This window comes from Primulina eburnea, chromosome 12, assembly GCF_022965805.1.
Source record: "Primulina eburnea isolate SZY01 chromosome 12, ASM2296580v1, whole genome shotgun sequence".
Lineage (NCBI taxonomy): Eukaryota > Viridiplantae > Streptophyta > Magnoliopsida > Lamiales > Gesneriaceae > Primulina > Primulina eburnea.
The window spans coordinates 15,438,197-15,463,424 of NC_133112.1; the positions used below are offsets into that span (position 1 = coordinate 15,438,197).

The following is a 25,228-nucleotide window of genomic DNA, read 5'->3' on the forward strand; positions in this document are numbered from 1 at the left end:
GATTTGGAGACACTATCTTTATGGAGCCAAGTGTGAGATTTTCACCGATCACTGATCGAGCAAAACTTGCACAGTGAATGGTCCCAAAATTTGTTGTATAATTAAAAGCTCGATTTAAATATCGCAAGTGCACGATAGTCAAGTTATAATAAATGTAAGTGAATACGAGTATCGTTCCACAAGGACTGCGTTACAATATCTTTATTTTCAAGTAAATTTCTTTAGCAACGATAGATTGAGTTGGTGATTAAACTAAAGTGAATTTAATAACTAAAATAATTAAAGTGCAAGAAAAAGTAATCAAGAAATCAATGATTAAATTGGATTAAAATCAAATGAGAAACGAATTTTTTGGGAATTATCAGTTCACCTACCGCTCGTGTTCAAATAATTATACTCGACTTTTACTTGTGCATTCGACGGAATTCCCTAGACTAATTAATATCCTCTGTCGAGCTATATTAATACTAATCATAAACATGCAGTAATCATGTATCCTCAATTATTTAACAGTTCACGAATGCATTACGTTCTATGGAATCCACTAGCTTTCATCCGGGTGAACTATCACTATCGACACGTACCCAATTCCGTATATATACTAAAATTGTAAATCCGTGGTTTATACTATGTGATCTTATTGTTAATTATTCTCTCGACATCATTAACAACATGAAATAATCAAAGGAAGTTAGCTAAGCTTCGATTGAAACAAGAAAGAACAATAGCATAAACAAATCACTAATAAAAACGTCGAGAAATAATGTTAAACAACGAGTACGGGGTAGGATCCCCTCAAATCCCAACAAATCTAGAGTTTAGCTACTAAAATTCATAATAAAAACCAACAACAATCTAAGAATTAAAAACTGAATAATGAAAATACTAAAGATGACGACGGATGACGGCCACGACGCGTGGAAATCTCGAAGTCTTCGAAATCTCCTTTGCTCCTAGCCTTTCCTCCAAGAAAATCTGATGAAAGTGATGAAAAATCGCCCAAAACGCCGCCTCTCTCGTGTGTTAGGTATATGGTGTAAGATAGAGTCCACAAAACTTGGAAACAAATCTTCTTGGATCTCGTCGCTCGCTAGGGCGATCACTTTTGACCGCTGGGGCGAGTAGTTCTCGAATTAAAATCATCGGCTATGTCCATGGTCTCGCTGGGGCGGTCACTTTTGACCGCCCTAGCGAGAGGTTCACGCAAAAACTCCTCGTCTAGACCAACATTCTCGCTGGGGCGGTCACTTTTGACCGCCCTAGCGAGACACTCGCGCAACAACTACTCGACCAAATTAAAATGCTCGCTGGGGCGGTTAGAGCGAGATCTCTTCGCTGCTTTGCTAAATAAAATCCCACTTTTCGGTCCAATTCCTACAAAACAACCACAAAATACACGAGATCAGCCATATGCTAAATAATGCTAAATTAAACTAAAACAAACTAATATGATGCATGAATGCGACTCAAAACCAACACTAAAAACACGTAAAAACGAGTCCTATCAACCCCCTCACACTAACTTTTTGCTCGCCCTCGAGTAAAATAGGTTAAAGCACGAGATTCTAACAAACTCAACAAACACAAAAAGAAAACTCAACCAAGAAAAAAAACTAACACGAGTAAATGTCAATGGTGAGTTAACAACGTTTATGTTCATGCCTCAGTTTACTTTCCCATTACCAATCAAGTCAAATCGCAACCGAATACTCATTCTCATCTACACATAAATCCCGACACTAATTTGACGTGTGTGTGTGAGTCATGATGGGTCTAGTCATTCATACTTCAAATAGATCAATTATCAAATCATGCGAGTCACTCAATTAACACTTCAATACAAGTCTCACTAGCATGCATCCCCGTGTCCATTCATCACTAGCCATAAATTGAACTTTATTCAACTTTTAAGTACAGATAAGGGTGTCGAAAAGGAGGAAAATAAGCTCAAGTGGCTAAAAGTTGGGAGTACACCGATCATTTTCATTGTGCAATCGTCAAGACTTTTCGTCTGACTTTCCTCGTCTCCTTACATCTCCAACTCTTAGCCTAGGAATAGAATTTCATTCCTTTTATTTCGGCTCCCCCTCACCTTACATCTCCTTCTTTTCTTTTTTTTTCTGTTTCTGTTTTTTTTTAATTGCACAATTTTCACACATGTACTCCCTAGGCTAAGAATATAATACTTTGGATCACGGCTGGTTAGGAGTATGACATTTTAATTCAGTGCAATGGAAAAGAGGTAAATGTAAAGTTCAAGGCAAATCAAATTTTTTCATTCAAGGTCCCAATTAGCGACTTATTTTCACGGGTTTACATGCCAAATCAACTCATAAATGGTGCCTTTCAAGTTAACCACACAAAACTTTCAAATTTCACCATTATTCCTACAAAGTTCTAGTTCCCACACATGTGTGCTCAAAAGGTTCAAATTTTGTCCCAAAATTCATGCTTTAACAATCAAGAGTATCATTCACGACGTGACCCAATCAACAATTTTGTAAACTATCAATTCACATCATCATTGGCTCATGAACGATGTCTTCTCACCATAAACGACACCCAACAAAAGAAATCAACATAAATGACACCGAACAAAAGAAATCAACATAAACGACACTGAACAAAAGAAATGCAACGAAACTAAACCAATTAACCAAACAACCAAAACAATAACCAATTAACTAAACAACCAAAACAATCTACCCACCCCCTCATACTAGAGTTGTGCAATGTCTTCAATGCACAAAACGAAACAAACACTAAAAACTAAAAACTCAGGAATGCAAATGCAACGACAGAATAAATAAAAAGAAAGGGGAAACAGTAAACTCCCCTGGTCAGAAATCCTCCTCCTCGTCATGCTCAGGCGGTGCAACTCCCTCGTCAGCAGCTGGGGGTATAGGATAATGATACTGAAACTGGAAGGGTGGCGGGTATGCGGGTACAGGTGGCCGTCCGGATGTGTCGATGCCTAAATAAGTGGAGATCCCCTGTACCAAGTACTCGACGTTCTGAATATGAGCTTGATGAACGGCCTGATACTCAGTCTGATAAGTGGCCCAAGCGCCCAATTCGTTGATGCGATCTCGCATGGCACGGCGGCGTGGCTGCGGAGGTGGCTGTGCATGTCCTAAAGCCGGAGGTGGTTGAGCTGCTCCCCCATACTCGAAAAATACATCCTCGGGCAGCTCTGCCTGTCTCTTCTCCCTCTTGGATCGATAAAGAGCGTCATCAATAGCTCTCATCGGTGGTAGCCACTCATCATCATCGGCAAATATCACCCCCGCTCGGGCACATAGCTCAGTCACGATCGTCGGAAAATAAAACGCCAAATTGCTGCTGTTTATGCACATGTTGAGCTGTCCAAAGATGAGTCTGCCCACATCAATCACCATCCCAGTCTGGATGGCATACAGAACAACCGCCCGCTCACGCTGGACATCACTCGTATGCCCGACCGGCATCAATCTCTTAGATAGAAACGCATACCACATTGCCGCGTCAACTCTCAAAAATTTTTCAAGAAAAACCGTATACGTCCCCGGTTGTTTCCACGTGGTGCCCGGATAACAAAGTGTGTGAATAATCAAATCATAATCCGGGTTAAGTACCCACGCCTGAAACTCAGAGTCATCCACCGACGGTAAACCCAGCAAGTCATTGATAGTTCTCGAATCATATGGGACTAGACGCCCCCGCACAGATGCCTTATGCTCACTCCCCTCCGGAGCATTGGCATAGAATTCACGCACAACCGGAACCACCGCGGCATTCGGTTGTGCTAAAAAATTACTCCACCCTCGTCCCTCTACTAAGACTTCCGGAAAATGACGAATAGCAGATGTAGTAAACCCTCGCTCAGGGATTGGTTTTCTATGTAGTTTAGCATGCTCAAACCGCTCCCGAGCTTTCTCATTAACAAAATTAGACGGAGTCGAACGAGAACTAGAGGCACCGTGAGTTACCTTAGACCGTTTAGGTGCCATGTCGAGATGGGAGTGCAAAGAGTCTGAAGTCGCCGGAAAATGTTTGAAGTTCGCCGGAGAAGCTCGCCGGAATCCTTGGAAGATGACCGGAGTAGAAGAAATTGTAGTGTAAACGCGTCCCGGTGGAGTGTAGCATCCAAGTAGGAGACTTTTCCCTGAAAAAATCACACAAGAAGGAGATTTAGCACCAAAGAGGAAAGGAGGCCGCCGAATTTTTTTTGTTTGGTGGAGGAGGAGTAGGGTTGGAGTTGGGGAAGAGAAAGAAAAAGAATTTTATACCGGTCGCGACTCGCTAGGGCGGTCAAAGGAGTCCGCCCTAGCGAGTGATTTTCGGCGAAAAATTTTTTGAAACTTACGAGTCCTCGCTGGGGCGGTTACTTGTGGCCGCCCTAGCGAGAGGATCTCGATAAAAAAAATGTTTTAAAAAAAGAAACGCTCGCTGGGGCGGTCAAAAGTGACCGCCCTAGCGAGGCGTTTGCGGCGATTATGAAGATTTTAAAAAGCGATGGCTCGCTGGGGCGGTCAGTTGTGACCGCCCTAGCGAGACATTGTCGGAAAAAAAACTGAGATAAAAGTAAAAACAATGAATGCCATGCTATGCAACTACCTAAATGCAAATGATTCAATTAATTAACAAAGAAACAGAATAAAAAGGAGAAGAAGCAGTTCTCAATTTACAGTCTAGAGCTCGACTTGTCACCCATGTCCTTAATGACTGTCATGGAGCCGAGTGACTCCAATTTGTGGCTCAAATGTGCCACCGATATAATGCTTCAGTCTTTGAGCGTTCACAGTGAACGTCCCCTCCTTGCCATCATGCAATACCACTGCACCTGATGGGAACACCTGGGCTATAGTGAAAGGTCCTGACCACCTTGACTTTAGCTTGCCCAGAAAGAGGCGTAAGCGAGAATTGTATAACAACACCGCCTCACCCACTTGAAATTCCCTTCGTACGATGTGTTTATCATGGGCTCGTTTGGTGCGTTCCTTGTAAGATAGTGCCAGATCATAAGCTTTTCCTCGAAACTCATCCAACTGATTCAACTGCAGCAATCGTTTCTCACCTGCAAGAGCAAAATCAAAGTTTAGTGCTTTGTTCGCCCAATATGCTCTATGCTCTAATTCTACTGGTAGATGACATGCTTTACCAAAAAGCAACCTATATGGTGTAGTGCCTATAGGTGTTTTAAAAGCCGTATGATAAGCCCACAAAGCATCATCTAACCGAACGGACCAGTCCTTCCTATTCACATTGACCGTCTTCTCTAGAATCCTCTTAATCTCTCGATTGGACACTTCAACTTGTCCACTAGTTTGGGGATGGTATGGAGTGGAAACCTTGTGGGTGACACCATATTTGCCCAGCAGTTTATCAAAAATTTTGTTGCAAAAATGGGTGCCACCATCACTTATGATTGCACGTGGTGCACCAAATCGATTAAAAATGTGTTTCTTCAAAAATTTTAACACCACTTGTGCATCATTAGTGGCACAAGCCTCCGCCTCCACCCATTTCGAAACATACTTCACTGCCACTAAAATAAATTTATTCGCAAAAGACGCAGGAAAAGGACCCATAAAATCAATCCCCCACACATCAGATATTTCACACTCAATAATATTATTTAAAGGCATCTCATGACGGTTGGAAATATTACCTGTGCGTTGGCATCTATCACAATTGAAAACATACAAACGAGCATCCTTAAAAAGAGTTGGCCAATAGAAGCCACATTCAAGTACCTTAGACGCCGTCCGTATGGGTCCAAAGTGACCACCTACCTCACGGTCATGACAATGGTTCAGAATTTGATTGGTTTCCTCCTCCGCCACACATCTTCTTATCATAGAATCTGCACAGATCTTAAACAAAAACGGTTCCTCCCAAAAATAATATTTCACGTCTGAAAAGAATTTCTTTCTTTGGTGAAATAATAAATTAGGTGGAGGTGTGCCAGTGACAAGAAAATTTGCAAAATCGGCATACCAAGGGCATGCATTTACCTCAAGCAATTGTTCATCAGGAAACCAGTCATCTATATCATCGTCATTGCCCTTAATTCTAACATGCTCAAGCCTAGATAGGTGGTCATCAACTACATTTTCCACACCCTTTTTATCTCGAATCTGGAGATCAAATTCTTGCAGTAATAAAATCCACCTAATTAACCTAGGTTTCGCATCCTTCTTAGCAAGCAAGTATTTCAGGGCAGAATGATCGGTATACACAGTTACTTTAGACAGAACAAGGTATGAATGAAATTTGTCGAAAGCAAATACTATAGCAAGCAATTCCTTTTCAGTAGTAGCGTAATTCAATTGAGCATCATTTAAAGTCTTACTTGCATAGTAGATGGTATGAAATACCTTGTTCTTTCTTTGACCCAGCACCGCACCCACAGCTGTATCACTCGCATCGCACATCACCTCAAACGGTAACTCCCAATCAGGGAAAGTCAGAACAGGTGCTGTCACCAAGCTCTCCTTGAGTATCTCGAATGCCTGCAGACAAGTAGAATCAAAATTAAATTCAGCATCTTTCATCAACAAAGAGGATAAAGGTTTAGCAATTTTTGAAAAATCTTTGATGAAGCGCCTATAAAAACCAGCATGCCCGAGGAAACTTCTAACTCTTTTATTGATGAAGGTGGGGGTAAGTTTTTGATTACCTCCACCTTGGCTTTGTCGACCTCAATTCCATTCTCCGATACCTTGTGTCCTAACACAATCCCCTCTTGAACCATAAAATGACACTTCTCCCAATTCAACACCAAATTGCTCTCCTCACATCTAACTAACACCAAGTTCAAATTTTCTAGACATTCATTAAATGAGGAGCCAAAAATAGAGAAGTCATCCATAAAAATTTCAAGGAAATTCTCAGTCATGTCATGAAAGATAGCGGTCATGCATCTTTGAAATGTGGCAGGTGCATTGCATAAACCGAAGGGCATACGCCTAAACGCAAAAGTACCATAAGGACAAGTGAAAGTAGTTTTCTCTTGGTCCTCAGGTGCAATTGTGATTTGATTGTATCCCGAATATCCATCTAAAAAGCAATAGAATTCATGACCTGCTAATCGTTCAATCATTTGATCGATAAATGGCAAGGGAAAGTGATCTTTACGGGTTGCATCATTCAGTTTCCTATAATCTATGCACACACGCCAACCCGTAACAGTTCTAGTGGGAATCAACTCAATTTTTTCATTGGTAATAACAGTAATCCTACCCTTTTTAGGCACACATTGTACAGGACTTACCCACGCACTATCAGAGATAGGATAGATAATACCTGCATCCAGAAGTTTAATTGTTTCAGCTTTTACTACCTCTTGCATCTTTGGATTGAGTCTCCTTTGTGGTTGTGCTAGAGGTGAGTACTTATCTTCCATCAGAATTTTATGCATGCAGATCGAAGGACTTATCCCTTTTATGTCTGAAACCTTCCAAGCGAATGCTCCTTTATGCTCCTTAAGGACCCCCATGAGCTTACTCTCCATATCATCTGTCAAAGAAGAGGAAATAATAACAGGCAATTTATTATCTTCTCCTAAATATACGTACTTGAGATGTGGAGGTAGTGGTTTGAGCTCCAAAGTAGGTGGCTCCTCTAGGCTTGACTTCTGAGGCATTAAATCTTTTCTGTCTCCCAATTCCTCTAGTCTAAGCCTCACTTGCTTTCTCCAAGGTGGAATGACATTCAAGTGAGCTACCATCTCCATCTTTTCCTCGTCTAGCTCGTCCTCCTGCTTTTCAGTAGGGAGAGTGGCCTCCAATGGTTCTTTCAATCCCTCCTGCACAAAATCACAAACAAGAGAATCCAAGACATCAATACGAAAGCAACTATCATTGTGCATTGTGTGCTTGAGAGTATTGAAAGCATCAAAAATAATTTCTTCTTCTCCAACTCTCAGTCTCAACTTCCCCTCTTCAACATCAATTAGTGCTTTCTCTGTAGCCAGGAATGGTCTCCCTAGGATCAAAGGCATCTCTACATCTTCATCCATGTCAAGTATCACAAAATCTGCAGGGAAAATGAACTTATCCACTTTCACCAAAACATCTTCGATAATCCCACGGGGATACTTGACAGATCTGTCAGCCAGCTGCAGCGACATCCTAGTTGGCTTGGGTTCACCTAAGCCCAGTCTCCTAAACACAGAAAAAGGCATCAGATTAATACTCGCACCCAGATCACATAGAGCTCTATGAAAATTAATGTCGCCAATAATGCAAGGTTTAGAGAAACTCCCTGGATCTTTTTGCTTAGGAGGCATCTTGTTTTGAACTAAAGCGGAGCAATTTTCAGTCAAATTTACCATCATGTGATCTTCTAGCTTCCGCTTATTTGCTAAGATATCTTTCAAGAATTTTGCATAACTTGGCATATTCAATAAAGCATCAGCAAAAGGAATGTTAATATGCAATTTCTTAAATATCTCAAGAAATTTACCAAATTGTGCATCTAATTTAGCTTTCTTCAATGCGGCAGGGAAAGGTGGAGGGATAACAATTTTGTTTTGTGCAATAGGTGTAAATGTAGAGTTAGAAGACTTACCTCCTCGATTTTCCACCTCATCCTCGCCATGCTTGGTCTTTTCCTCATGAGACTCGAGTGCTTTTCCACTCCGCAATTCCACAGCCTTCACATGCTCTCTTGGGTTAGTTTCCGTGTTGCTTGGCAAAGCTCCTTGCTCCCTATTAGCAATCAACTTCGCCAATTGTCCAATCTGATTCTCTAACCCCTTTATGGATGCATCTTGATTCTGAAATCTCGTCTCTGTTGCAGAAATAAATTTAGTCATCATTTGCTCTAAATTGGACTTCTCCTCCCGAGGCGGCTCTGGCTTGAATCCTTGGTGCATCCCATATGGTGGACCTCTTTGTTGGCGATTTTGGCTGTTTTGGCCTCCCCACGAAAAGTTTGGGTGATTCCTCCATCCCGGATTGTATGTATTCGAATAAGGGTCATTTCTAGGACGGTTCTGGAAACCCACTTGTTTCACCGGTGCTCCCTCAGGCACATAAAATGGATTGCCATCTTGGCAATCCTGCACGTCATGCTCACCCCCACACTTATCACATAAAATTTCTTGCAGACGCATAGCCGACCCACTCATGCTCATCCCATCAATCTTTCTATTCAAAGCCTCTAACTGTGCTGAAACCGCCGATAAATCATTAACTTGATTGACCCCTGCACCTCGTCTCTGCCTATCAGACTGAGGATGATAGCTACTAGCAGCCATCTCCTCCAACAACTCATATCCTTCCTCAGCCGTCTTTCTCAGTAAGTTACCACATGCAGCAGCATCTATCATAGTACGGTTAGGAGTAATCAGACCATAGTAGAAAGTTTGAACAACTAACCCAAGCGGTAGCTCATGGTGTGGACATCTCCTCAACAAGTCCTTGTAGCGCTCCCATGCCTCGTAAAGTGACTCGTTCTCATATTGAGCAAACGTAGTAATGTCGGCTCTAAGCTTCATAGTCTTCGACGGAGGAAAGTACTTGATCATGAATGCCTTTGCCATATCCTCCCATGTAGTGATAGACCCTACAGGTAAACAGTTTAACCACGACTTAGCTTTATCTTTCAGTGAAAATGGAAATAAGCGCAAACGAACAGCATCATCAGACACGCCATTAAACTTAAAAGTATCACAAATTTCAAGAAAGTCAGCTATATGAGAATTAGGGTCGTCAAGTGCACTTCCCCCAAATTGAACAGTGTTCTGAATCATCTGGATGATAGCTGGCTTGATCTCAAACTGATTAGCTCGGATGATGATAAACATAAAAATTGTACATTAATTAAATGTTTTATAATATAAATATATAGTTTTTGTTTTATTAAATGTTTAAATATTATATGTTTTATAATAAATTGTATAAAATATAAGTTGTTGTGTAGTTATAAGTTTTTACTATTTTTTTACAGGTTCGATAAAACAAGAATAACCTTGGCGTTGCAAATGGGATTAAGATGATTCTTGGACCTGTAGAAAGTTGATTATAAGATCTACAATATTGTTGCCAAGCATGAGATAAAAATCCTCTCATAAGTGGGATCAAATTAAGCAACAATTAAAGTTACCAAAGGAGTGGCAGTTTTACCATGCTCTAGTATTTTGACCATATCTCTCAAATTACTTGGTCAAATATTCTGAAAAAAATACCACAACTAGACAACTCAATTATCCACATGTTTCATTTTATGTGAAGAAGCAAATTCGGAGAAGAAGATTTTCAAAAGTGATGTGTAATATAATATTAATTTCTTGGAACACCAATGAAGACTTATGTGTAAAAAATAATATTTTATTTGTGGTTGTCTCCCCAAATTTGGCTATAAATAGGGGTGCATTGTAATGTATTGAGATATCCCTCATTCTATGAACAAATCTTTGAGTTCATAATATTTCTCTCTATATTTTTCTTTTATTTCTTCATTTAAATATAATTAGCATGTTAATTTCATATTCAAAGTTTTACACTTTGAATAATGAATAGCTAACTTCCAAAAGTTGAGATGATAAGGTGAAGCTCTTGGCATGATAATAAGGTTATTATAAGGTAAGAATCTATGTTTTATATTATTTAATCATTATTTATTGTTTATGTTATATTTATTTCTTTAAGTATTTTTACACCCTACTTATAAGTGGGAGTTTTGATTTATTGTTGCTATATGTTACATTAAATTTTTGGAACCATTTAAATGTTAGTTTGGTATTACCAACCATTTAAAGTGGATGTCTTGAGTTATTATATATAAATATATTATAATATTAAATTCTTGGAACCATTTAAATGTTAGTTTGGTTTTACCAACCATTTAACTTGGATTCCTTGATTTACTATATATAAATATATCATAATAATATTTTCTTGGTACCATTTAAATGTTAGTTTGGTTTTACCAACCATTTAAAGTGAGAACCTTGATTTAGTGTTTACAAATATATATATAGCACAATAAATAGTTGACCACATTTATAAGTTTTGGTATATATTATATATTTATGAGATAATAATTTATAACATAATATAAATATGATTATTTAATATATTGGAACCATTTTATTAAGTGGATTTCAATATTGTTCATTAATGTTAACTTTATTAAAATACCAAGAGTGGATCATTTAATCTCAACTACTTAAATTAAAATTTGAACAATTAAAATTTACCCATTAAAGATTCAATTAAAATTAAAAAGAAACAAAAACAAAAACAAAAAGACATTGTAGTGGACTTGTAATTACCTTTGCTTCCCTGTGGATACGATATTCGGACTCACCGAATTATATTACTTGTGGACAACCTGCTCTTGGGAGTGCAACAATCAAAGTCGCAACAAGTTTTTGGCGCCGTTGCCGGGGAAGTATAATTTAATTTCAAGTCTATTTAATATTTTTTATAGTTTATTTTTCTTTTTATTGCTTTTGTGTGTTTTTTTTCTTTTTCTTTTGCATTTGCATGAGCATTTGGTCACGTACACTTAGTGGTCGACTCATTCGAAACAACCCTTTATTTTTACAAAACATGGCGGAAGAACCCATCCAAGAAAATGAAGATGAAATTCAATCTCAACATGATCATGATAGACGAAGAACTCTTAGAGATCACATGAATCCTACACGTACTAGTGCACCTTCATGTCTAGTTTTTCCCCCTGATGCATCTCATTTTAATTTTAAGCCTGGTATTATCCAACTTTTACCCAACTTTCATGGCTTAGATTCTGAAAATCCATACATGCATTTACGAGAGTTTGAAGAAGTGTGCAACACATATAATGATCTAAATTGTAGCATGAACACCATTCGACTTAAGCTTTTTCCTTTTTCTTTAAAAGATAAAGCTAAAACTTGACTACAAAATCTTAGATCGGGATCCATTCGAACTTGGGATGAATTGCAACAACAATTTTTGAAAAAGTTTTTTCCATCTCATAGAACAAATTCTTTCAAAAGGCAAATCATCACTTTCACTCAAAAACAAGGAGAAACTTTTTATCAGTGTTGGGATAGATACAAAGAATTGCTTAATCTTTGTCCACATCATGGTTTTGAAATTTGGAGAGTTGTTTCTCAATTTTATGAAGGCTTAACACCTAAAGATAGGCAAATGGTTGAATTTATGTGTAATGGAACATTTGAAGATAAAGATCCAAACGAGGCAATTGAGTATCTCGATTCATTAGCTGAAAATGCTCAAAATTGGGACACTATAGGTACAATCGAACCATCAAACAAGATTCAATCTCCTACATCTGGTGGAGGTATGTACACTCTCAAAGATGAACATGATCTTCAAGCTAGATTTACCTCTTTGGCAAGAAAAGTTGAAGCACTTGAATTGAAAAAGAATGGTCAATTAAAATCTGTTCAAGAAATTGCGTGTCACATCTGTGATACAAGTGATCATTTTACAAAAGATTGTCCCACTTTGCCCTCTTTTAAAGAATGTCTCCATGAACAAGCCAATGTTTTGAACAATTACAAAAGGCCAAATTTTGAACCATTTTCTGAAAATTACAATCCAGGTTGGCGAAACCATCCAAATTTTAGTTGGATGAATGATAATGCTGCACAATTTCCGCAACCACATTTTCAAAATCAACAAAATTTTCAAAATTATGCACCTTATGTTCCTCCGCCGAAAAGAAATTTGAAAGATACATTGAATTCTTTCATTGCAAAGCAAGAGTCTATCAATACTCAAACTGCTCAAACCATGACAGATTTGAAAGATACTCTTGCTAAATTTGCATCTGCACTTAATGTTCATGAGAAAGGTAAATTTCCTTCACAACCTCTGCCTAATCCCAAGGATCATCATTCACAAACTGGAACTTCTGGAACTCAACCGATGGATCAGGTAAAATCTGTTATTACCCTTCGAAGTGGTAAGGTTGTGGAAAAATCCATTCTTGAACCTTGTGAAGATGATGATAAATCAACTCCAAAGGGTAAGGAAGTGGAACCCATAACTTGCGAAGAGGAGGTTCAACAGACAGTGTCACCACCATTCCCTCATGCATTGAAAAATACAAAAAAATCAAATTTTAATTCTGATATATATGATATTTTTAAACAAGTAAAAGTTAATATTCCTTTATTAGATGCAATAAAACAGGTACCATCATATGCTAAATTTTTGAAAGACTTGTGCACTGTGAAAAGAAAATTGAATGTGAAAAAGAAAGCATTTTTAGCCGAACAAGTAAGTGCAATCATTCAAAATAATAATAATTTGAAATACAAAGACCCTGGTTGTCCTACTATTTCATGTATTATTGGAGAACGAAAGATTAAAAAAGCCTTGCTTGATCTTGGAGCTAGTGTGAATTTACTTCCATATTCAGTTTATCAAGAACTCAATCTAGCGAGTTAAAACCTACTTCGGTAACACTTTTACTTGCCGATAGATCTGTTAAAGTGCCAAGAGGTATGGTAGAAGACGTGTTGGTCCAAGTTGATAACTTTGTATATCCTGTCGATTTCATAGTTTTAGATACACAACCTATCGAAGCTTGTAATGCAATTCCTGTAATTTTGGGTCGTCCATTTTTAGCAACTTCTAATGCTCTTATAAATTGCTGGAATGGAATAATGAAGTTGTCATTTGGTAACATGACCTTGGGGCTCAATGTTTTTAATCTTTGTAAGCAACCACATGACAAAGGAGATGAAAGTGAAGATGAAAATCTTATTGAAACTCTTGTGGAAGAAAACATTCAAGAAGGGAGTACTCGTGATCAATTAGATATTTGTTCAATTGAAACTGTTAAAGAAAATATTGAAATTGATCTTGATGATTTTATCAGGTATCACTCGTTAACAGGATCAGAGAAAGAATTTGATGCAAAATATGAGAACAAAGACGAACCACCAATATTGGAGTTAAAACCCTTGCCAGAAGAATTGAAGTATGCATTTCTTGGAGAAGATGAAACATATCCAGTGGTAATTTCTTCCAAACTAGAAAGTGATCAAGAAGGTAAATTAGTTGATATGCTTAAAAGACATAAAAATGCAATTGGTTGGACACTAAAAGATCTCAAGGGCATTAATCCACTAATTTGCACACACAAAATTCACTTAGAAGAAAATGCAAAAACATCTCAACAACCACAAAGGAGATTAAATCCACACATGAAAGATGTTGTGAAAACTGAAGTTCTCAAACTACTTGATGTTGGGATTATCTACCCTATTTCTGATAGTAAGTGGGTAAGCCCAACACAAGTAGTTCCAAAAAAATCTGGCATCACAGTGATAAAAAATGAAAAAGGTGAATTGTTAACAAGTCGAGTCCCATCTAGTTGGCGGATGTGTATTGACTATAGAAAATTAAATGATGCCACTAGAAAAGATCATTTTCCATTACCATTTTTGGATCAAATTTTAGAAAGAGTAGCTGGTCATCCCTACTACTGTTTTCTTGACGGATATTCAGGCTATTATCAAATTCCCATTGCACTCGAAGATCAAGATAAAACTACATTCACATGTCCTTTTGGAACATTTGCATTTAGAAGGATGCCATTTGGATTATGCAATGCCCCAGCAACATTTCAAAGATGTATGCTAAGCATTTTTTGCGACATGGTTGAAAATTGTTTGGAAATTTTCATGGATGATTTAACTGTCTTTGGGAATACATTTGATAATTGTCTTGAAAATTTGGAAAAAGTTTTAAAAAGATGCGAGGAAAAAGGTCTTATTTTAAATTGAGAAAAATGTCATTACATGATTACTTCTGGAATTGTTTTGGGACATGTCGTGTCATCTCATGGAATTGAAGTTGATAAAGCAAAAGTTGATGTCATTGCCAATTTACCCCCTCCAAAAACCATTAAAGAAATTCGCTCATTTTTGGGACATGCTGGATTTTATAGGAGGTTTATAAAGGACTTTAGTTTAATCTCTAAACCCATTTGTAACCTCTTAACAAAAGACACTGCATTTGAGTGGACTCAAGAATGTCAAAATGCTTTTGATAAAATCATTCGACATTTAACATCAGCTCCTATCATGCAACCTCCTGATTGGTCTTTACCATTTGAAATCATGTGCGACGCGAGTGATTATGCAGTCGGTGCAGTACTGGGTCAAAGAAGAAACGGTAAGCCTTATGTGATATATTATGCAAGTAGAACTTTAAACAATGCTCAAATGAATTACTCCACAACTGAAAAAGAACTACTTGTTGTAATATTTGCATTAGATAAATTTCGTTCTTATTTGATTGGATCAACGACTATTGTGTTTACTGATCATTCTGCTATTAGATATTTGTTGACGAAACAGGATGCAAAGCCACGACTGATACGATGGATTTTGTTGCTCCAAGAATTTGACATTGTGATCAAAGATAAAAAAGGAACCGAGAATGTCGTAGCCGATCATTTATCGAGACTAGTAACAGGATCATCTTTTGAAATGACACCAATTAACGATAATTTTCCTGATGAACATCTATTTTCAGTTACTACTACACCTTGGTTTGCTAACATAGTAAATTTTCTTGTGACAGGAAAAATGCCACCGCAATGGAGTTCCCAAGATAAGAGAAAATTTTTGAATGAGGTAAAAAACTTTTATTGGGATGATCCGTATCTGTTCAAGTACTGTCCAGATCAAATTTTTCGACGTTGCATACCCGACAATGAGGTAAGTAGTGTCATTAAATTTTGTCATTCAGAAGCATGCGGAGGAAATTTTTCTTCAAAGAAAACGGCTGCAAAAATTTTGCAGTGTGGATTTTATTGGCCCACTTTGTTTAAAGACACCCACGAAATCTGCAAGATCTGTGAAAATTGTCAAAAATTGGGTGCAATTTCAAAAAGAAACATGATGCCTTTGAATCCTATCATTGAAATTGAAATCTTTGACTGTTGGGGAATTGATTTTATGGGACCTTTTCCACCGTCGTTTGGATACTTGTATATTTTAGTTGCAGTTGATTATGTTTCCAAATGGATAGAGGCAATTCCATGTCGAACAAATGATCATAAAATCGTCATCAAATTTTTGAAAGAAAATATTTTTAGTAGATTCGGAATTCCTCGAGCTATGATAAGTGATGGGGGAACTCACTTTGTTAATAAACCATTTGCTTCATTAATGAAAAAATATGGTATTACTCACAAAGTAACAACTCCTTATCATCCTCAAACAAATGGACAAGTTGAATTAGCTAATAGGGAGATAAAGCAAATTTTGGAAAAAACTGTTAACTCAAATAGAAAAGATTGGTCTCTGCGACTTAATGATGCACTTTGGGCATATCGAACAGCTTTTAAAACATCATTGAATATGTCTCCCTATAGGTTGGTTTATGGAAAACATTGTCATTTGCCTGTAGAATTGGAACATAAAGCTTATTGGGCGATCAAAACTTTAAATTCAAGCATGGATGATGCCAACAAATTGCGTAAATTGCAACTTAATGAACTTGATGAACTCAGAAATGATGCGTATGAGAATTCAAGGATTTATAAAGCAAAAATCAAATCATTTCATGATAAAACAATTCTTAGAAAATCTTTTGAGATTGGTAAAAAAGTTTTGCTTTATAATTCTCGACTTCACATATTCCCAGGAAAATTACGATCAAGATGGACATGCCCATATGTTGTAAAACATGTGTATCCTTATGGAGCTGTGGATATTGAAAATCCTAAAAATGGTGATGTTTTTAAAGTGAATGGACAAAGGCTTAAACCATTTTTGGAAAATGAAATCTTTCAAGAAGAGTTTATTTCCCTTTCTGATCCTTAAATTTTTATGTTGATTTTATTTTGTTTGTTTTTATTTCAGGTTTCCTTAATTTTTTTTTCCCGGTTAAATGGCGGATAACGGTACTCCGTGACTCTCATAGTCGGTTAAATCAGTTTCCCACAATTGCTGATACAAAAATAAAACAAAAATCATTTCTTTTCTTTTCAAAATGGATGAAATTCTCTCAAAAATTTGTAAATATTTTCCCTCTGTTTCTGAAAATGTTCTAAGAAAAATTTATGCAGGAAGGTGTGAAAGATTGAGATTGCTAATGCAAAAAGGAATTCCAGAAGATATTCGTCTTGTAATTGAAGCTAAGGTCCGATTAGGAGGAGAAGTTCCACAATCATTGCTCATTCGGTATTTGCCTGGATTAGGAAAAAGCACTTATGCGAAAAAACGAAGGGCAAACAGTTTAGGGGTTTGTCATAAGTGTGCAAGATGGACTTGTGACAAACGATGCAGATCTTTAGGATGTGTTTCCGATAACAGAGAAGATAAAATTGGTTTCATTAAGAATGGGCTGAGTAAGGAGTCTTTGGATAACATCTTATTGACTCTTGAGACGCATTCTAGTGGACATGTGCATATTGAACTTCTCCGTTTATGGAAACAATTCCAAGATGAGCTTCATAGTCTTGGGAATCTGACTAAAAAAGACCCTGTTTGCCAATTTATAAGAAAATTGGATGGGAAGCATATCCTCGACTCATAGAAGGCGTTGAAGCCGTTTCTGGACGTAAAACCAGAGGAAAATTGTGAGCCACAATCACACTACTGTTTATATGCATGTGTGTCATTATTGTTTTTACTATTTATTCTGTTTACAGCTGTGACCCATAGTTTTGTCATGATAACATATTACCCCTATAAAATCTCTCATCTTTCTCTCTATTTTCACAGAAAAAAAAAGAAAGTAAAAACATGGCTGGATCCTCTGCACAAACATTGAAAAATATTTGTGTATTTTGTGGGTCGAGTCCTGGAAAAAATGAAGTGTTTGTAGAAGCAGCGAATAATCTTGGAAAGATATTGGCTGAGAGAAAAATTCACTTGGTATATGGGGGAGGTAATATTGGGTTAATGGGATCTGTTTCAACATCTGCTCATCTTGGAGGTAGTCAGGTTTTGGGTATTATTCCTATAGCTTTAGCTGAAGGAAGTATTACAGGTGTTACGATTGGGGAGGAATTAAAAGTTTCTTCTATGTGTGAAAGAATCACTCAAATGATTGAAAATTCTGATGCTTTTATCGCATTACCAGGTGGTTTTGGTACATTAGAAGAAATTTTTCACACTGTTTCTTGGGCACAACTTAATATCCATAATAAACCTGTGGGTTTGTTGAATATCAATAATTATTATGACAGTTTGTTGACATTTCTTGATAAAGCTGTGGAACAGAATTTCATTTCAGAAAATTCACGACGGATGCTCATCTGTGCTTCGACTGCCGATCAATTAATTGATGATTTGGAAGCTTTTGTTCATAAGCCTGATCCGATGATAACAAAGATCAATTGGTCGCAATCAAGCAGTAAGAAAATGAAGTTGGATCATTGATTCAAAAGTCGTTGATTGGTTTGCGTTTGTTTCAGTTTGTTATCTTCAATAAAATTCCAGGTGATATCTCTTTCATTATGTACTCTATATTAATAGCTATTTTGACATTAGGGACAATGTCATATTCTGATTAGGGGGAGAACACATTTAAAAAAAAAAATTTAAAATAAAACCATGTTTATTGATAGTACCTTAGTAATTTTTTCAAAAATGTCATACATTACATATTTGAAAGATTTAAATTAGAACATGCATTAATCTATTTAAGAATGTTTAAATTTTTATTTGAAAAAAGGTCATTTTTAATATTCTGATCAATATAAAAATATGATTTATGAAATCTTTTTGAGTGATTAACCATTGTGATAAAATTAGGTATTAAAGTATATGGCCCAAGATATACCTTATAAGAGTGCCTAAAATTTTTGAACTCACACATATTTTGTGAGTGAGTGGAGAGGATTGAGAAAACAGCTTGCGAGCCTTTATTGATCATCGGAGAGGCTATCAATTGTTTAGATCTTGAGTTCTTATTTTGAAAAAAAAAATAAATTGATATTTCCTGAAAAAAAAAGCTAAGAAAAAAAAAGAAAAAAAAGATGTTGAAGATTTATGTAATTTAAGTTATGCTGCGACCCATTTTTCTCTCTTAAAAATACAAATAAAAAAAAAGAAAGAGAGAGAGAAATACATTGTAAAAATTAAATAAATATGTGGTCAAGAAGCATAAACTTAGTTTGATTCCATGATTAAAAAAAAAATCAGGAAAAAAAAATATATATAATAAGAACAACTGGATTTTAAATCAATGGATTTCCTATCTTTTGATTAGTTTGGCTCGTTTGTCTGTCTGCATTCTGTAAACCATTTTCCTGAGCATTTATCTGTATTCCAACTCCATGAGAGAAATCGTTGCCATAAATTGAAACATTTATTAACCTGCGAGGATATGGAGTTGAGACTCTTACTAGGAATTTCTGAAGGCCGTGTACATTTAACTACCTGAAATAAGCTTTGAATTAATCATCTCAAATTATTTCATAAATTAAAATTATGATGATCTTGATATAACTTTGACAGTTTTCAAATTTAATTTAAACACTTAGATAGTTCTGATTACATTTCTATTTAAATTAATCAATATGTTTTGTATTGCTATTAACGCTTAAATTGCTAGGGACTAGCAATAAGCTGGTTGGGAGGTGTGATAAACATAAAAATTGTACATTAATTAAATGTTTTATAATATAAATATATAGTTTTTGTTTTATTAAATGTTTAAATATTATATGTTTTATAATAAATTGTATAAAATATAAGTTGTTGTGTAGTTATAAGTTTTTACTATTTTTTTACAGGTTCGATAAAACAAGAATAACCTTGGCGTTGCAAATGGGATTAAGATGATTCTTGGACCTGTAGAAAGTTGATTATAAGATCTACAATATTGTTGCCAAGCATGAGATAAAAATCCTCTCATAAGTGGGATCAAATTAAGCAACAATTAAAGTTACCAAAGAAGTGGCAGTTTTACCATGCTCTAGTATTTTGACCATATCTCTCAAATTACTTGGTCAAATATTCTGAAAAAAATACCACAACTAGACAACTCAATTATCCACATGTTTCATTTTATGTGAAGAAGCAAATTCGGAGAAGAAGATTTTCAAAAGTGATGTGTAATATAATATTAATTTCTTGGAACACCAATGAAGACTTATGTGTAAAAAATAATATTTTATTTGTGATTGTCTCCCCAAATTTGGCTATAAATAGGGGTGCATTGTAATGTATTGAGATATCCCTCATTCTATGAACAAATCTTTGAGTTCATAATATTTCTCTCTATATTTTTCTTTTATTTCTTCATTTAAATATAATTAGCATGTTAATTTCATATTCAAAGTTTTACACTTTGAATAATGAATAGCTAACTTCCTAAAGTTGAGATGATAAAGTGAAGCTCTTGGCATGAAAATAAGGTTATTATAAGGTAAGAATCTATGTTTTATATTATTTAATCATTATTTATTGTTTATGTTATATTTATTTCTTTAAGTATTTTTATACCCTACTTATAAGTGGGAGTTTTGATTTATTGTTGCTATATGTTACACTAAATTCTTGGAACCATTTAAATGTTAGTTTGGTATTACCAACCATTTAAAGTGGATGCCTTGAGTTATTATATATAAATATATTATAATATTAAATTCTTGGAACCATTTAAATGTTAGTTTGGTTTTACCAACCATTTAAAGTGAGAACCTTGATTTAGTGTTTACAAATATATATATAGCACAATAAATACTTGACCACATTTATAAGTTTTGGTATATATTATATATTTATGAGATAATAATTTATAACATAATATAAATATGATTATTTAATATATTGGAACCATTTTATTAAGTGGATTTCAATATTTTTCATTAATGTTAACTTTATTAAAATACCAAGAGTGGATCCTTTAATCTCAACTACTTAAATTAAAATTTGAACAATTAAAATTTACCCATTAAAGATTCAATTAAAATTAAAAAGAAACAAAAACAAAAACAAAAAGACATTGTAGTGGACTTGTAATTACCTTTGCTTCCCTGTGGATACGATATTCGGACTCACCGAATTATATTACTTGTGGACAACCTGCTCTTGGGAGTGCAACAATCAAAGTCGTAACAGATGACTGGTCTTACGATGCTCGGACGTGCTCCATCAAGAGACGGCTGTGCATAATCCAACATTGGAATGCGACGTGGTATCTCAACTTGTCTATTGTCACGCTGTTCCTCTCCACGTTCTTGCTCGTGTCTTTCCATCTGTTCTTTGAGTCTTTGTTGTTGTCTTCGACGTCTAGCTGTGCGTTCAATCTCGGGGTCAAAAGGCTCAAGCTTAAATTCGAGTGATCTTCGCATGCACCACCAGAAAAATCTGCAACACAAGGAGAGTATCAAATAGCAATAAAATAAGTAATACTAAAGAATTTAAATGAGAAATAAAAAAAAATCGTGAATCAACAGTCCCCGGCAACGGCGCCAAAAACTTGATCGAGCAAAACTTGCACAGTGAATGGTCCCAAAATTTGTTGTATAATTAAAAGCTCGATTTAAATATCGCAAGTGCACGATAGTCAAGTTATAATAAACGTAAGTGAATACGAGTATCGTTCCACAAGGACTGCGTTACAATATCTTTATTTTTAAGTAAATTTCTTTAGCAACGATAGATTGAGTTGGTGATTAAACTAAAGTGAATTTAATAACTAAAATAATTAAAGTGCAAGAAAAAGTAATCAAGAAATCAATGATTAAATTGGATTAAAATCAAATGAGAAACGAATTTGTTGGGAATTATCAGTTCACCTACCGCTCGTGTTCAAATAATTATACTCGACTTTTACTCGTGCATTCGACGGAATTCCCTAGACTAATTAATATCCTCTGTCGAGCTATATTAATACTAATCATAAACATGCAGTAATCAAGTATCCTCAATTATTTAACAGTTCACGATTGCATTACGTTCTATGGAATCCACTAGCTTTCATCCGGGTGAACTATCACTATCGACACGTACCCAATTCCGTATATCTACTAAAATTGTAAATCCGTGGTTTATACTATGTGATCTTATTGTTAATTATTCTCTCGACATCATTAACAACATGAAATAATCAAAGGAAGTTAGCTAAGCTTCGATTGAAACAAGAAAGAACAATAGCATAAACAAATCACTAATAAAAACGTCGAGAAATAATGTTAAACAACGAGTACGGAGTAGGATCCCCTCAAATTCCAACAAATCTAGAGTTTAGCTACTAAAATTCATAATAAAAACCAACAACAATCTAAGAATTAAAAACTGAATAATGAAAATACTAAAGATGACGACGGATGACGGCCACGACGCGTGGAAATCTCGAAGTCTTCGAAATCTCCTTTGCTCCTAGCCTTTCCTCCAAGAAAATCTGATGAAAGTGATGAAAAATCGCCCAAAACGCCGCCTCTCTCGTGTGTTAGGTATATGGTGTAAGATAGAGTCCACAAAACTTGGAAACAAATCTTCTTGGATCTCGTCGCTCGCTAGGGCGATCACTTTTGACCGCTGGGGCGAGTAGTTCTCGAATTAAAATCATCGGCTATGTCCATGGTCTCGCTGGGGCGGTCACTTTTGACCGCCCTAGCGAGAGGTTCACGCAAAAACTCCTCGGCTAGACCAACATTCTCGCTGGGGCGGTCACTTTTGACCGCCCTAGCGAGACACTCGCGCAACAACTACTCGACCAAATTAAAATGCTCGCTGGGGCGGTCAATTTTGACCGCCCTAGCGAGATCTCTTCGCTGCTTTGCTAAATAAAATCCCACTTTTCGGTCCAATTCCTACAAAACAACCACAAAATACACGAGATCAGCCATATGCTAAATAATGCTAAATTAAACTAAAAAAAACTAATATGATGCATCAATGCGACTCAAAACCAACACTAAAAACACGTAAAAACGAGTCCTATCAATCACCAAAGTCTCAAATATTTGTTCACTCAAAAGGAACTAAATATGAGACAAAGACGATGGATCGAACTCATGAAGGATTACGACTTGACAATAAGCTACCATCCAGGCAAAGCCAACAAAGTAGCAGATGCTTTAAGTCGAAAGAATATGAGTAAGGTGATCCTGACATCACTTTCAGCACAACCATTTCTTCGAGAGACAATCAAGATGAGTCAAGATAGAGATCCCGCTTTGGTGAAACTAAAAGAGCAAGTTAAAGAAGGGAAATCACAAGATTTCGAGATAGACAACAAAGGAATCTTGTGGATGAAAGGAAGATTGTGCATACCAGACATTGATGACCTTCGACAAGAAGTAATGTCTGAAGCACATAATTCAAAATTTTCAGTACATCCTGGCAGTACCAAGATGTACAGAGATTTGAAGAGAAATTTTTGGTGGAGTGGAATGAAGAAAGACGTGGCAATGTATGTTTACAAGTGTCACATGTGCCAGCAAGTCAAGGCAGAGCACCAAAGACCTGGTGGACTTCTTCAACCATTAGAAATCCCGGAATGGAAATGGGAACATATTTCCATGGATTTTGTAGTAGGCTTACCCAAGTCGAGACAAAGTCATGACGGCATCTGGGTAATCGTAGATAGACTCACGAAATCGGCGTATTTCTTACCTGTCCGCATGAATTATAATTTGGACAAGCTAGCCACCTTGTACATGAATGAGATCGTGCGATTACATGGAGTACCGGCTAGCATACTATCAGACAAAGACCCTAGGTTTACATCTCGATTTTGGAAGATCTTTCAACAAGCTATGGGGAAAAAGGTTACTCTTAGTACGGCCTACCATCCTCAGACCAATGGCCAAACAGAGAGAACAATTCAAACTATTGAGGATATGCTGAGAGCTTGTACTCTAGACTTCAGTGGTAATTGGAGCGAACATCTGCCATTAATCGAGTTCGCATACAATAATAGTTACCACAGTAGTATTGGAATGGCACCATACGAAGCTCTGTATGGACGAAAATGTCGATCACCACTGTATTGGGATGAAGTAGGGGAAAAAGCCATCGTTGGACCCGAACTGATCCAAGAAACAGTGGATAAAGTTGCTATGATCAGGGAGCGATTAAAGGATGCACAAGATCGACAGAAAAGTTGGGCTGACATGAAAAGAAGACCCGTGGAATTTGAAGTTGGAGAGAAGGCATATGTCAAAGTATCACCCATGAAAGGCGTTATCCGATTCAATAAGGCTGGGAAACTGAATCTCAGATACGTCGGACCATTTGAAATCCTCGAGAAAGTGGGAACACTAGCTTACAGATTAGCACTTCCACCCGACATGTCAAGAATTCACAATGTATTCCACGTCTCGCAGCTGAGGAAATATATTTCTGATCCAAGTCACATTCTGGAAGCTGGACCACTTCTGCTTGAGAGCAATCTAAATGAAGAACTGAAGTATGAAGAAATTCCGATTCGAATTGTGGATTTCAAAGACCAAGTACTGAGACGACGAACTATTCCATATGTCAAAGTACAATGGTCCAACCACACCGAAAGAGAAGCCACTTGGGAGTTGGAAGAAAAGATGCGAGCACAATATCCTTATCTCTTTGAAAATCATGTTTAGCCAAGTTTCGAGGACGAAACTTCTTATAAGGAGGGAGGGATGTGAGAACCTGAAATTCCAGCAGTAGCAGCAGCTAGCCAATTTCAGCAGAAGCCAACAATTCCAGCATCAACTCATATTTCACAAGATGACATTTTCCAGCAGACAAAATCCAGCAGACCGAATCCAGCAGACAAAATCCAGCAACAGAAGAGCGAATTCCAGCAGACAATTACTGATTCAGCTTAGACTTGTAACTGAAGCATTTATCACGGAATAAAGGTTGTTAATGGCAGATTATGGCCATTAAATGGGAAGCTAACAGTCAGAATATTTGCCTATAAATAGCACCTTCAACCTCTGAATTGGTGTTACATAAATCTTGAATTATCACTTGAAATATTTGAGATAAGAGAGTGCTTATTTTCGGGCAGTAGAAAGCAGTAGCGAGAGCAAGCCTATTTCCAGAATTCAACCGGAACTCTCCAGCAAATTACTGTAAGTGGGCTTATGTATAGTATCTTGAAATCCAGTTTGTTAATTTATGTTTTAAAGCAAAGTTTTGTATGATCGATTTCTGATATCTGAATTTTGAAGCACTGAAACTTAGTGAACTAATGGTAGGAATATATATTCTGAACATTACTGATTACTGATTACTGGTCTCACCCCTTAGAGGAGAGAACATATAGGGGACTGATATCAGTTTAGACATGAAATTCACGAATGTGCTCAGTGC

The 25,228-nt window shown here is 36.6% G+C and overlaps 1 protein-coding gene and 1 non-coding gene across 2 annotated transcripts; both read left to right on the forward strand.

Moving 5' to 3' along the window:
• Nucleotides 1–9,374: 9,374 nt before the first annotated feature.
• LOC140808528 (small nucleolar RNA R71) lies at nt 9,375–9,481 on the forward strand. The gene has a single exon (XR_012112948.1). It is a non-coding gene; the product is annotated as a small nucleolar RNA R71 (small nucleolar RNA).
• A 2,062-nt stretch (nt 9,482–11,543) lies between these two features.
• LOC140806687 (uncharacterized) lies at nt 11,544–24,738 on the forward strand. Its single transcript, XM_073163234.1, has 10 exons — nt 11,544–11,646; nt 12,121–12,372; nt 12,466–13,100; nt 13,140–13,384; nt 13,558–14,003; nt 14,424–14,709; nt 15,280–15,333; nt 15,712–16,485; nt 23,997–24,381; nt 24,652–24,738. Exons 1-10 carry the CDS (start codon nt 11,544–11,546, stop codon nt 24,736–24,738), a joined length of 3,267 nt encoding a protein of 1,088 aa, XP_073019335.1.
• The last annotated feature ends 490 nt before the right edge of the window (nt 24,739–25,228 follow it).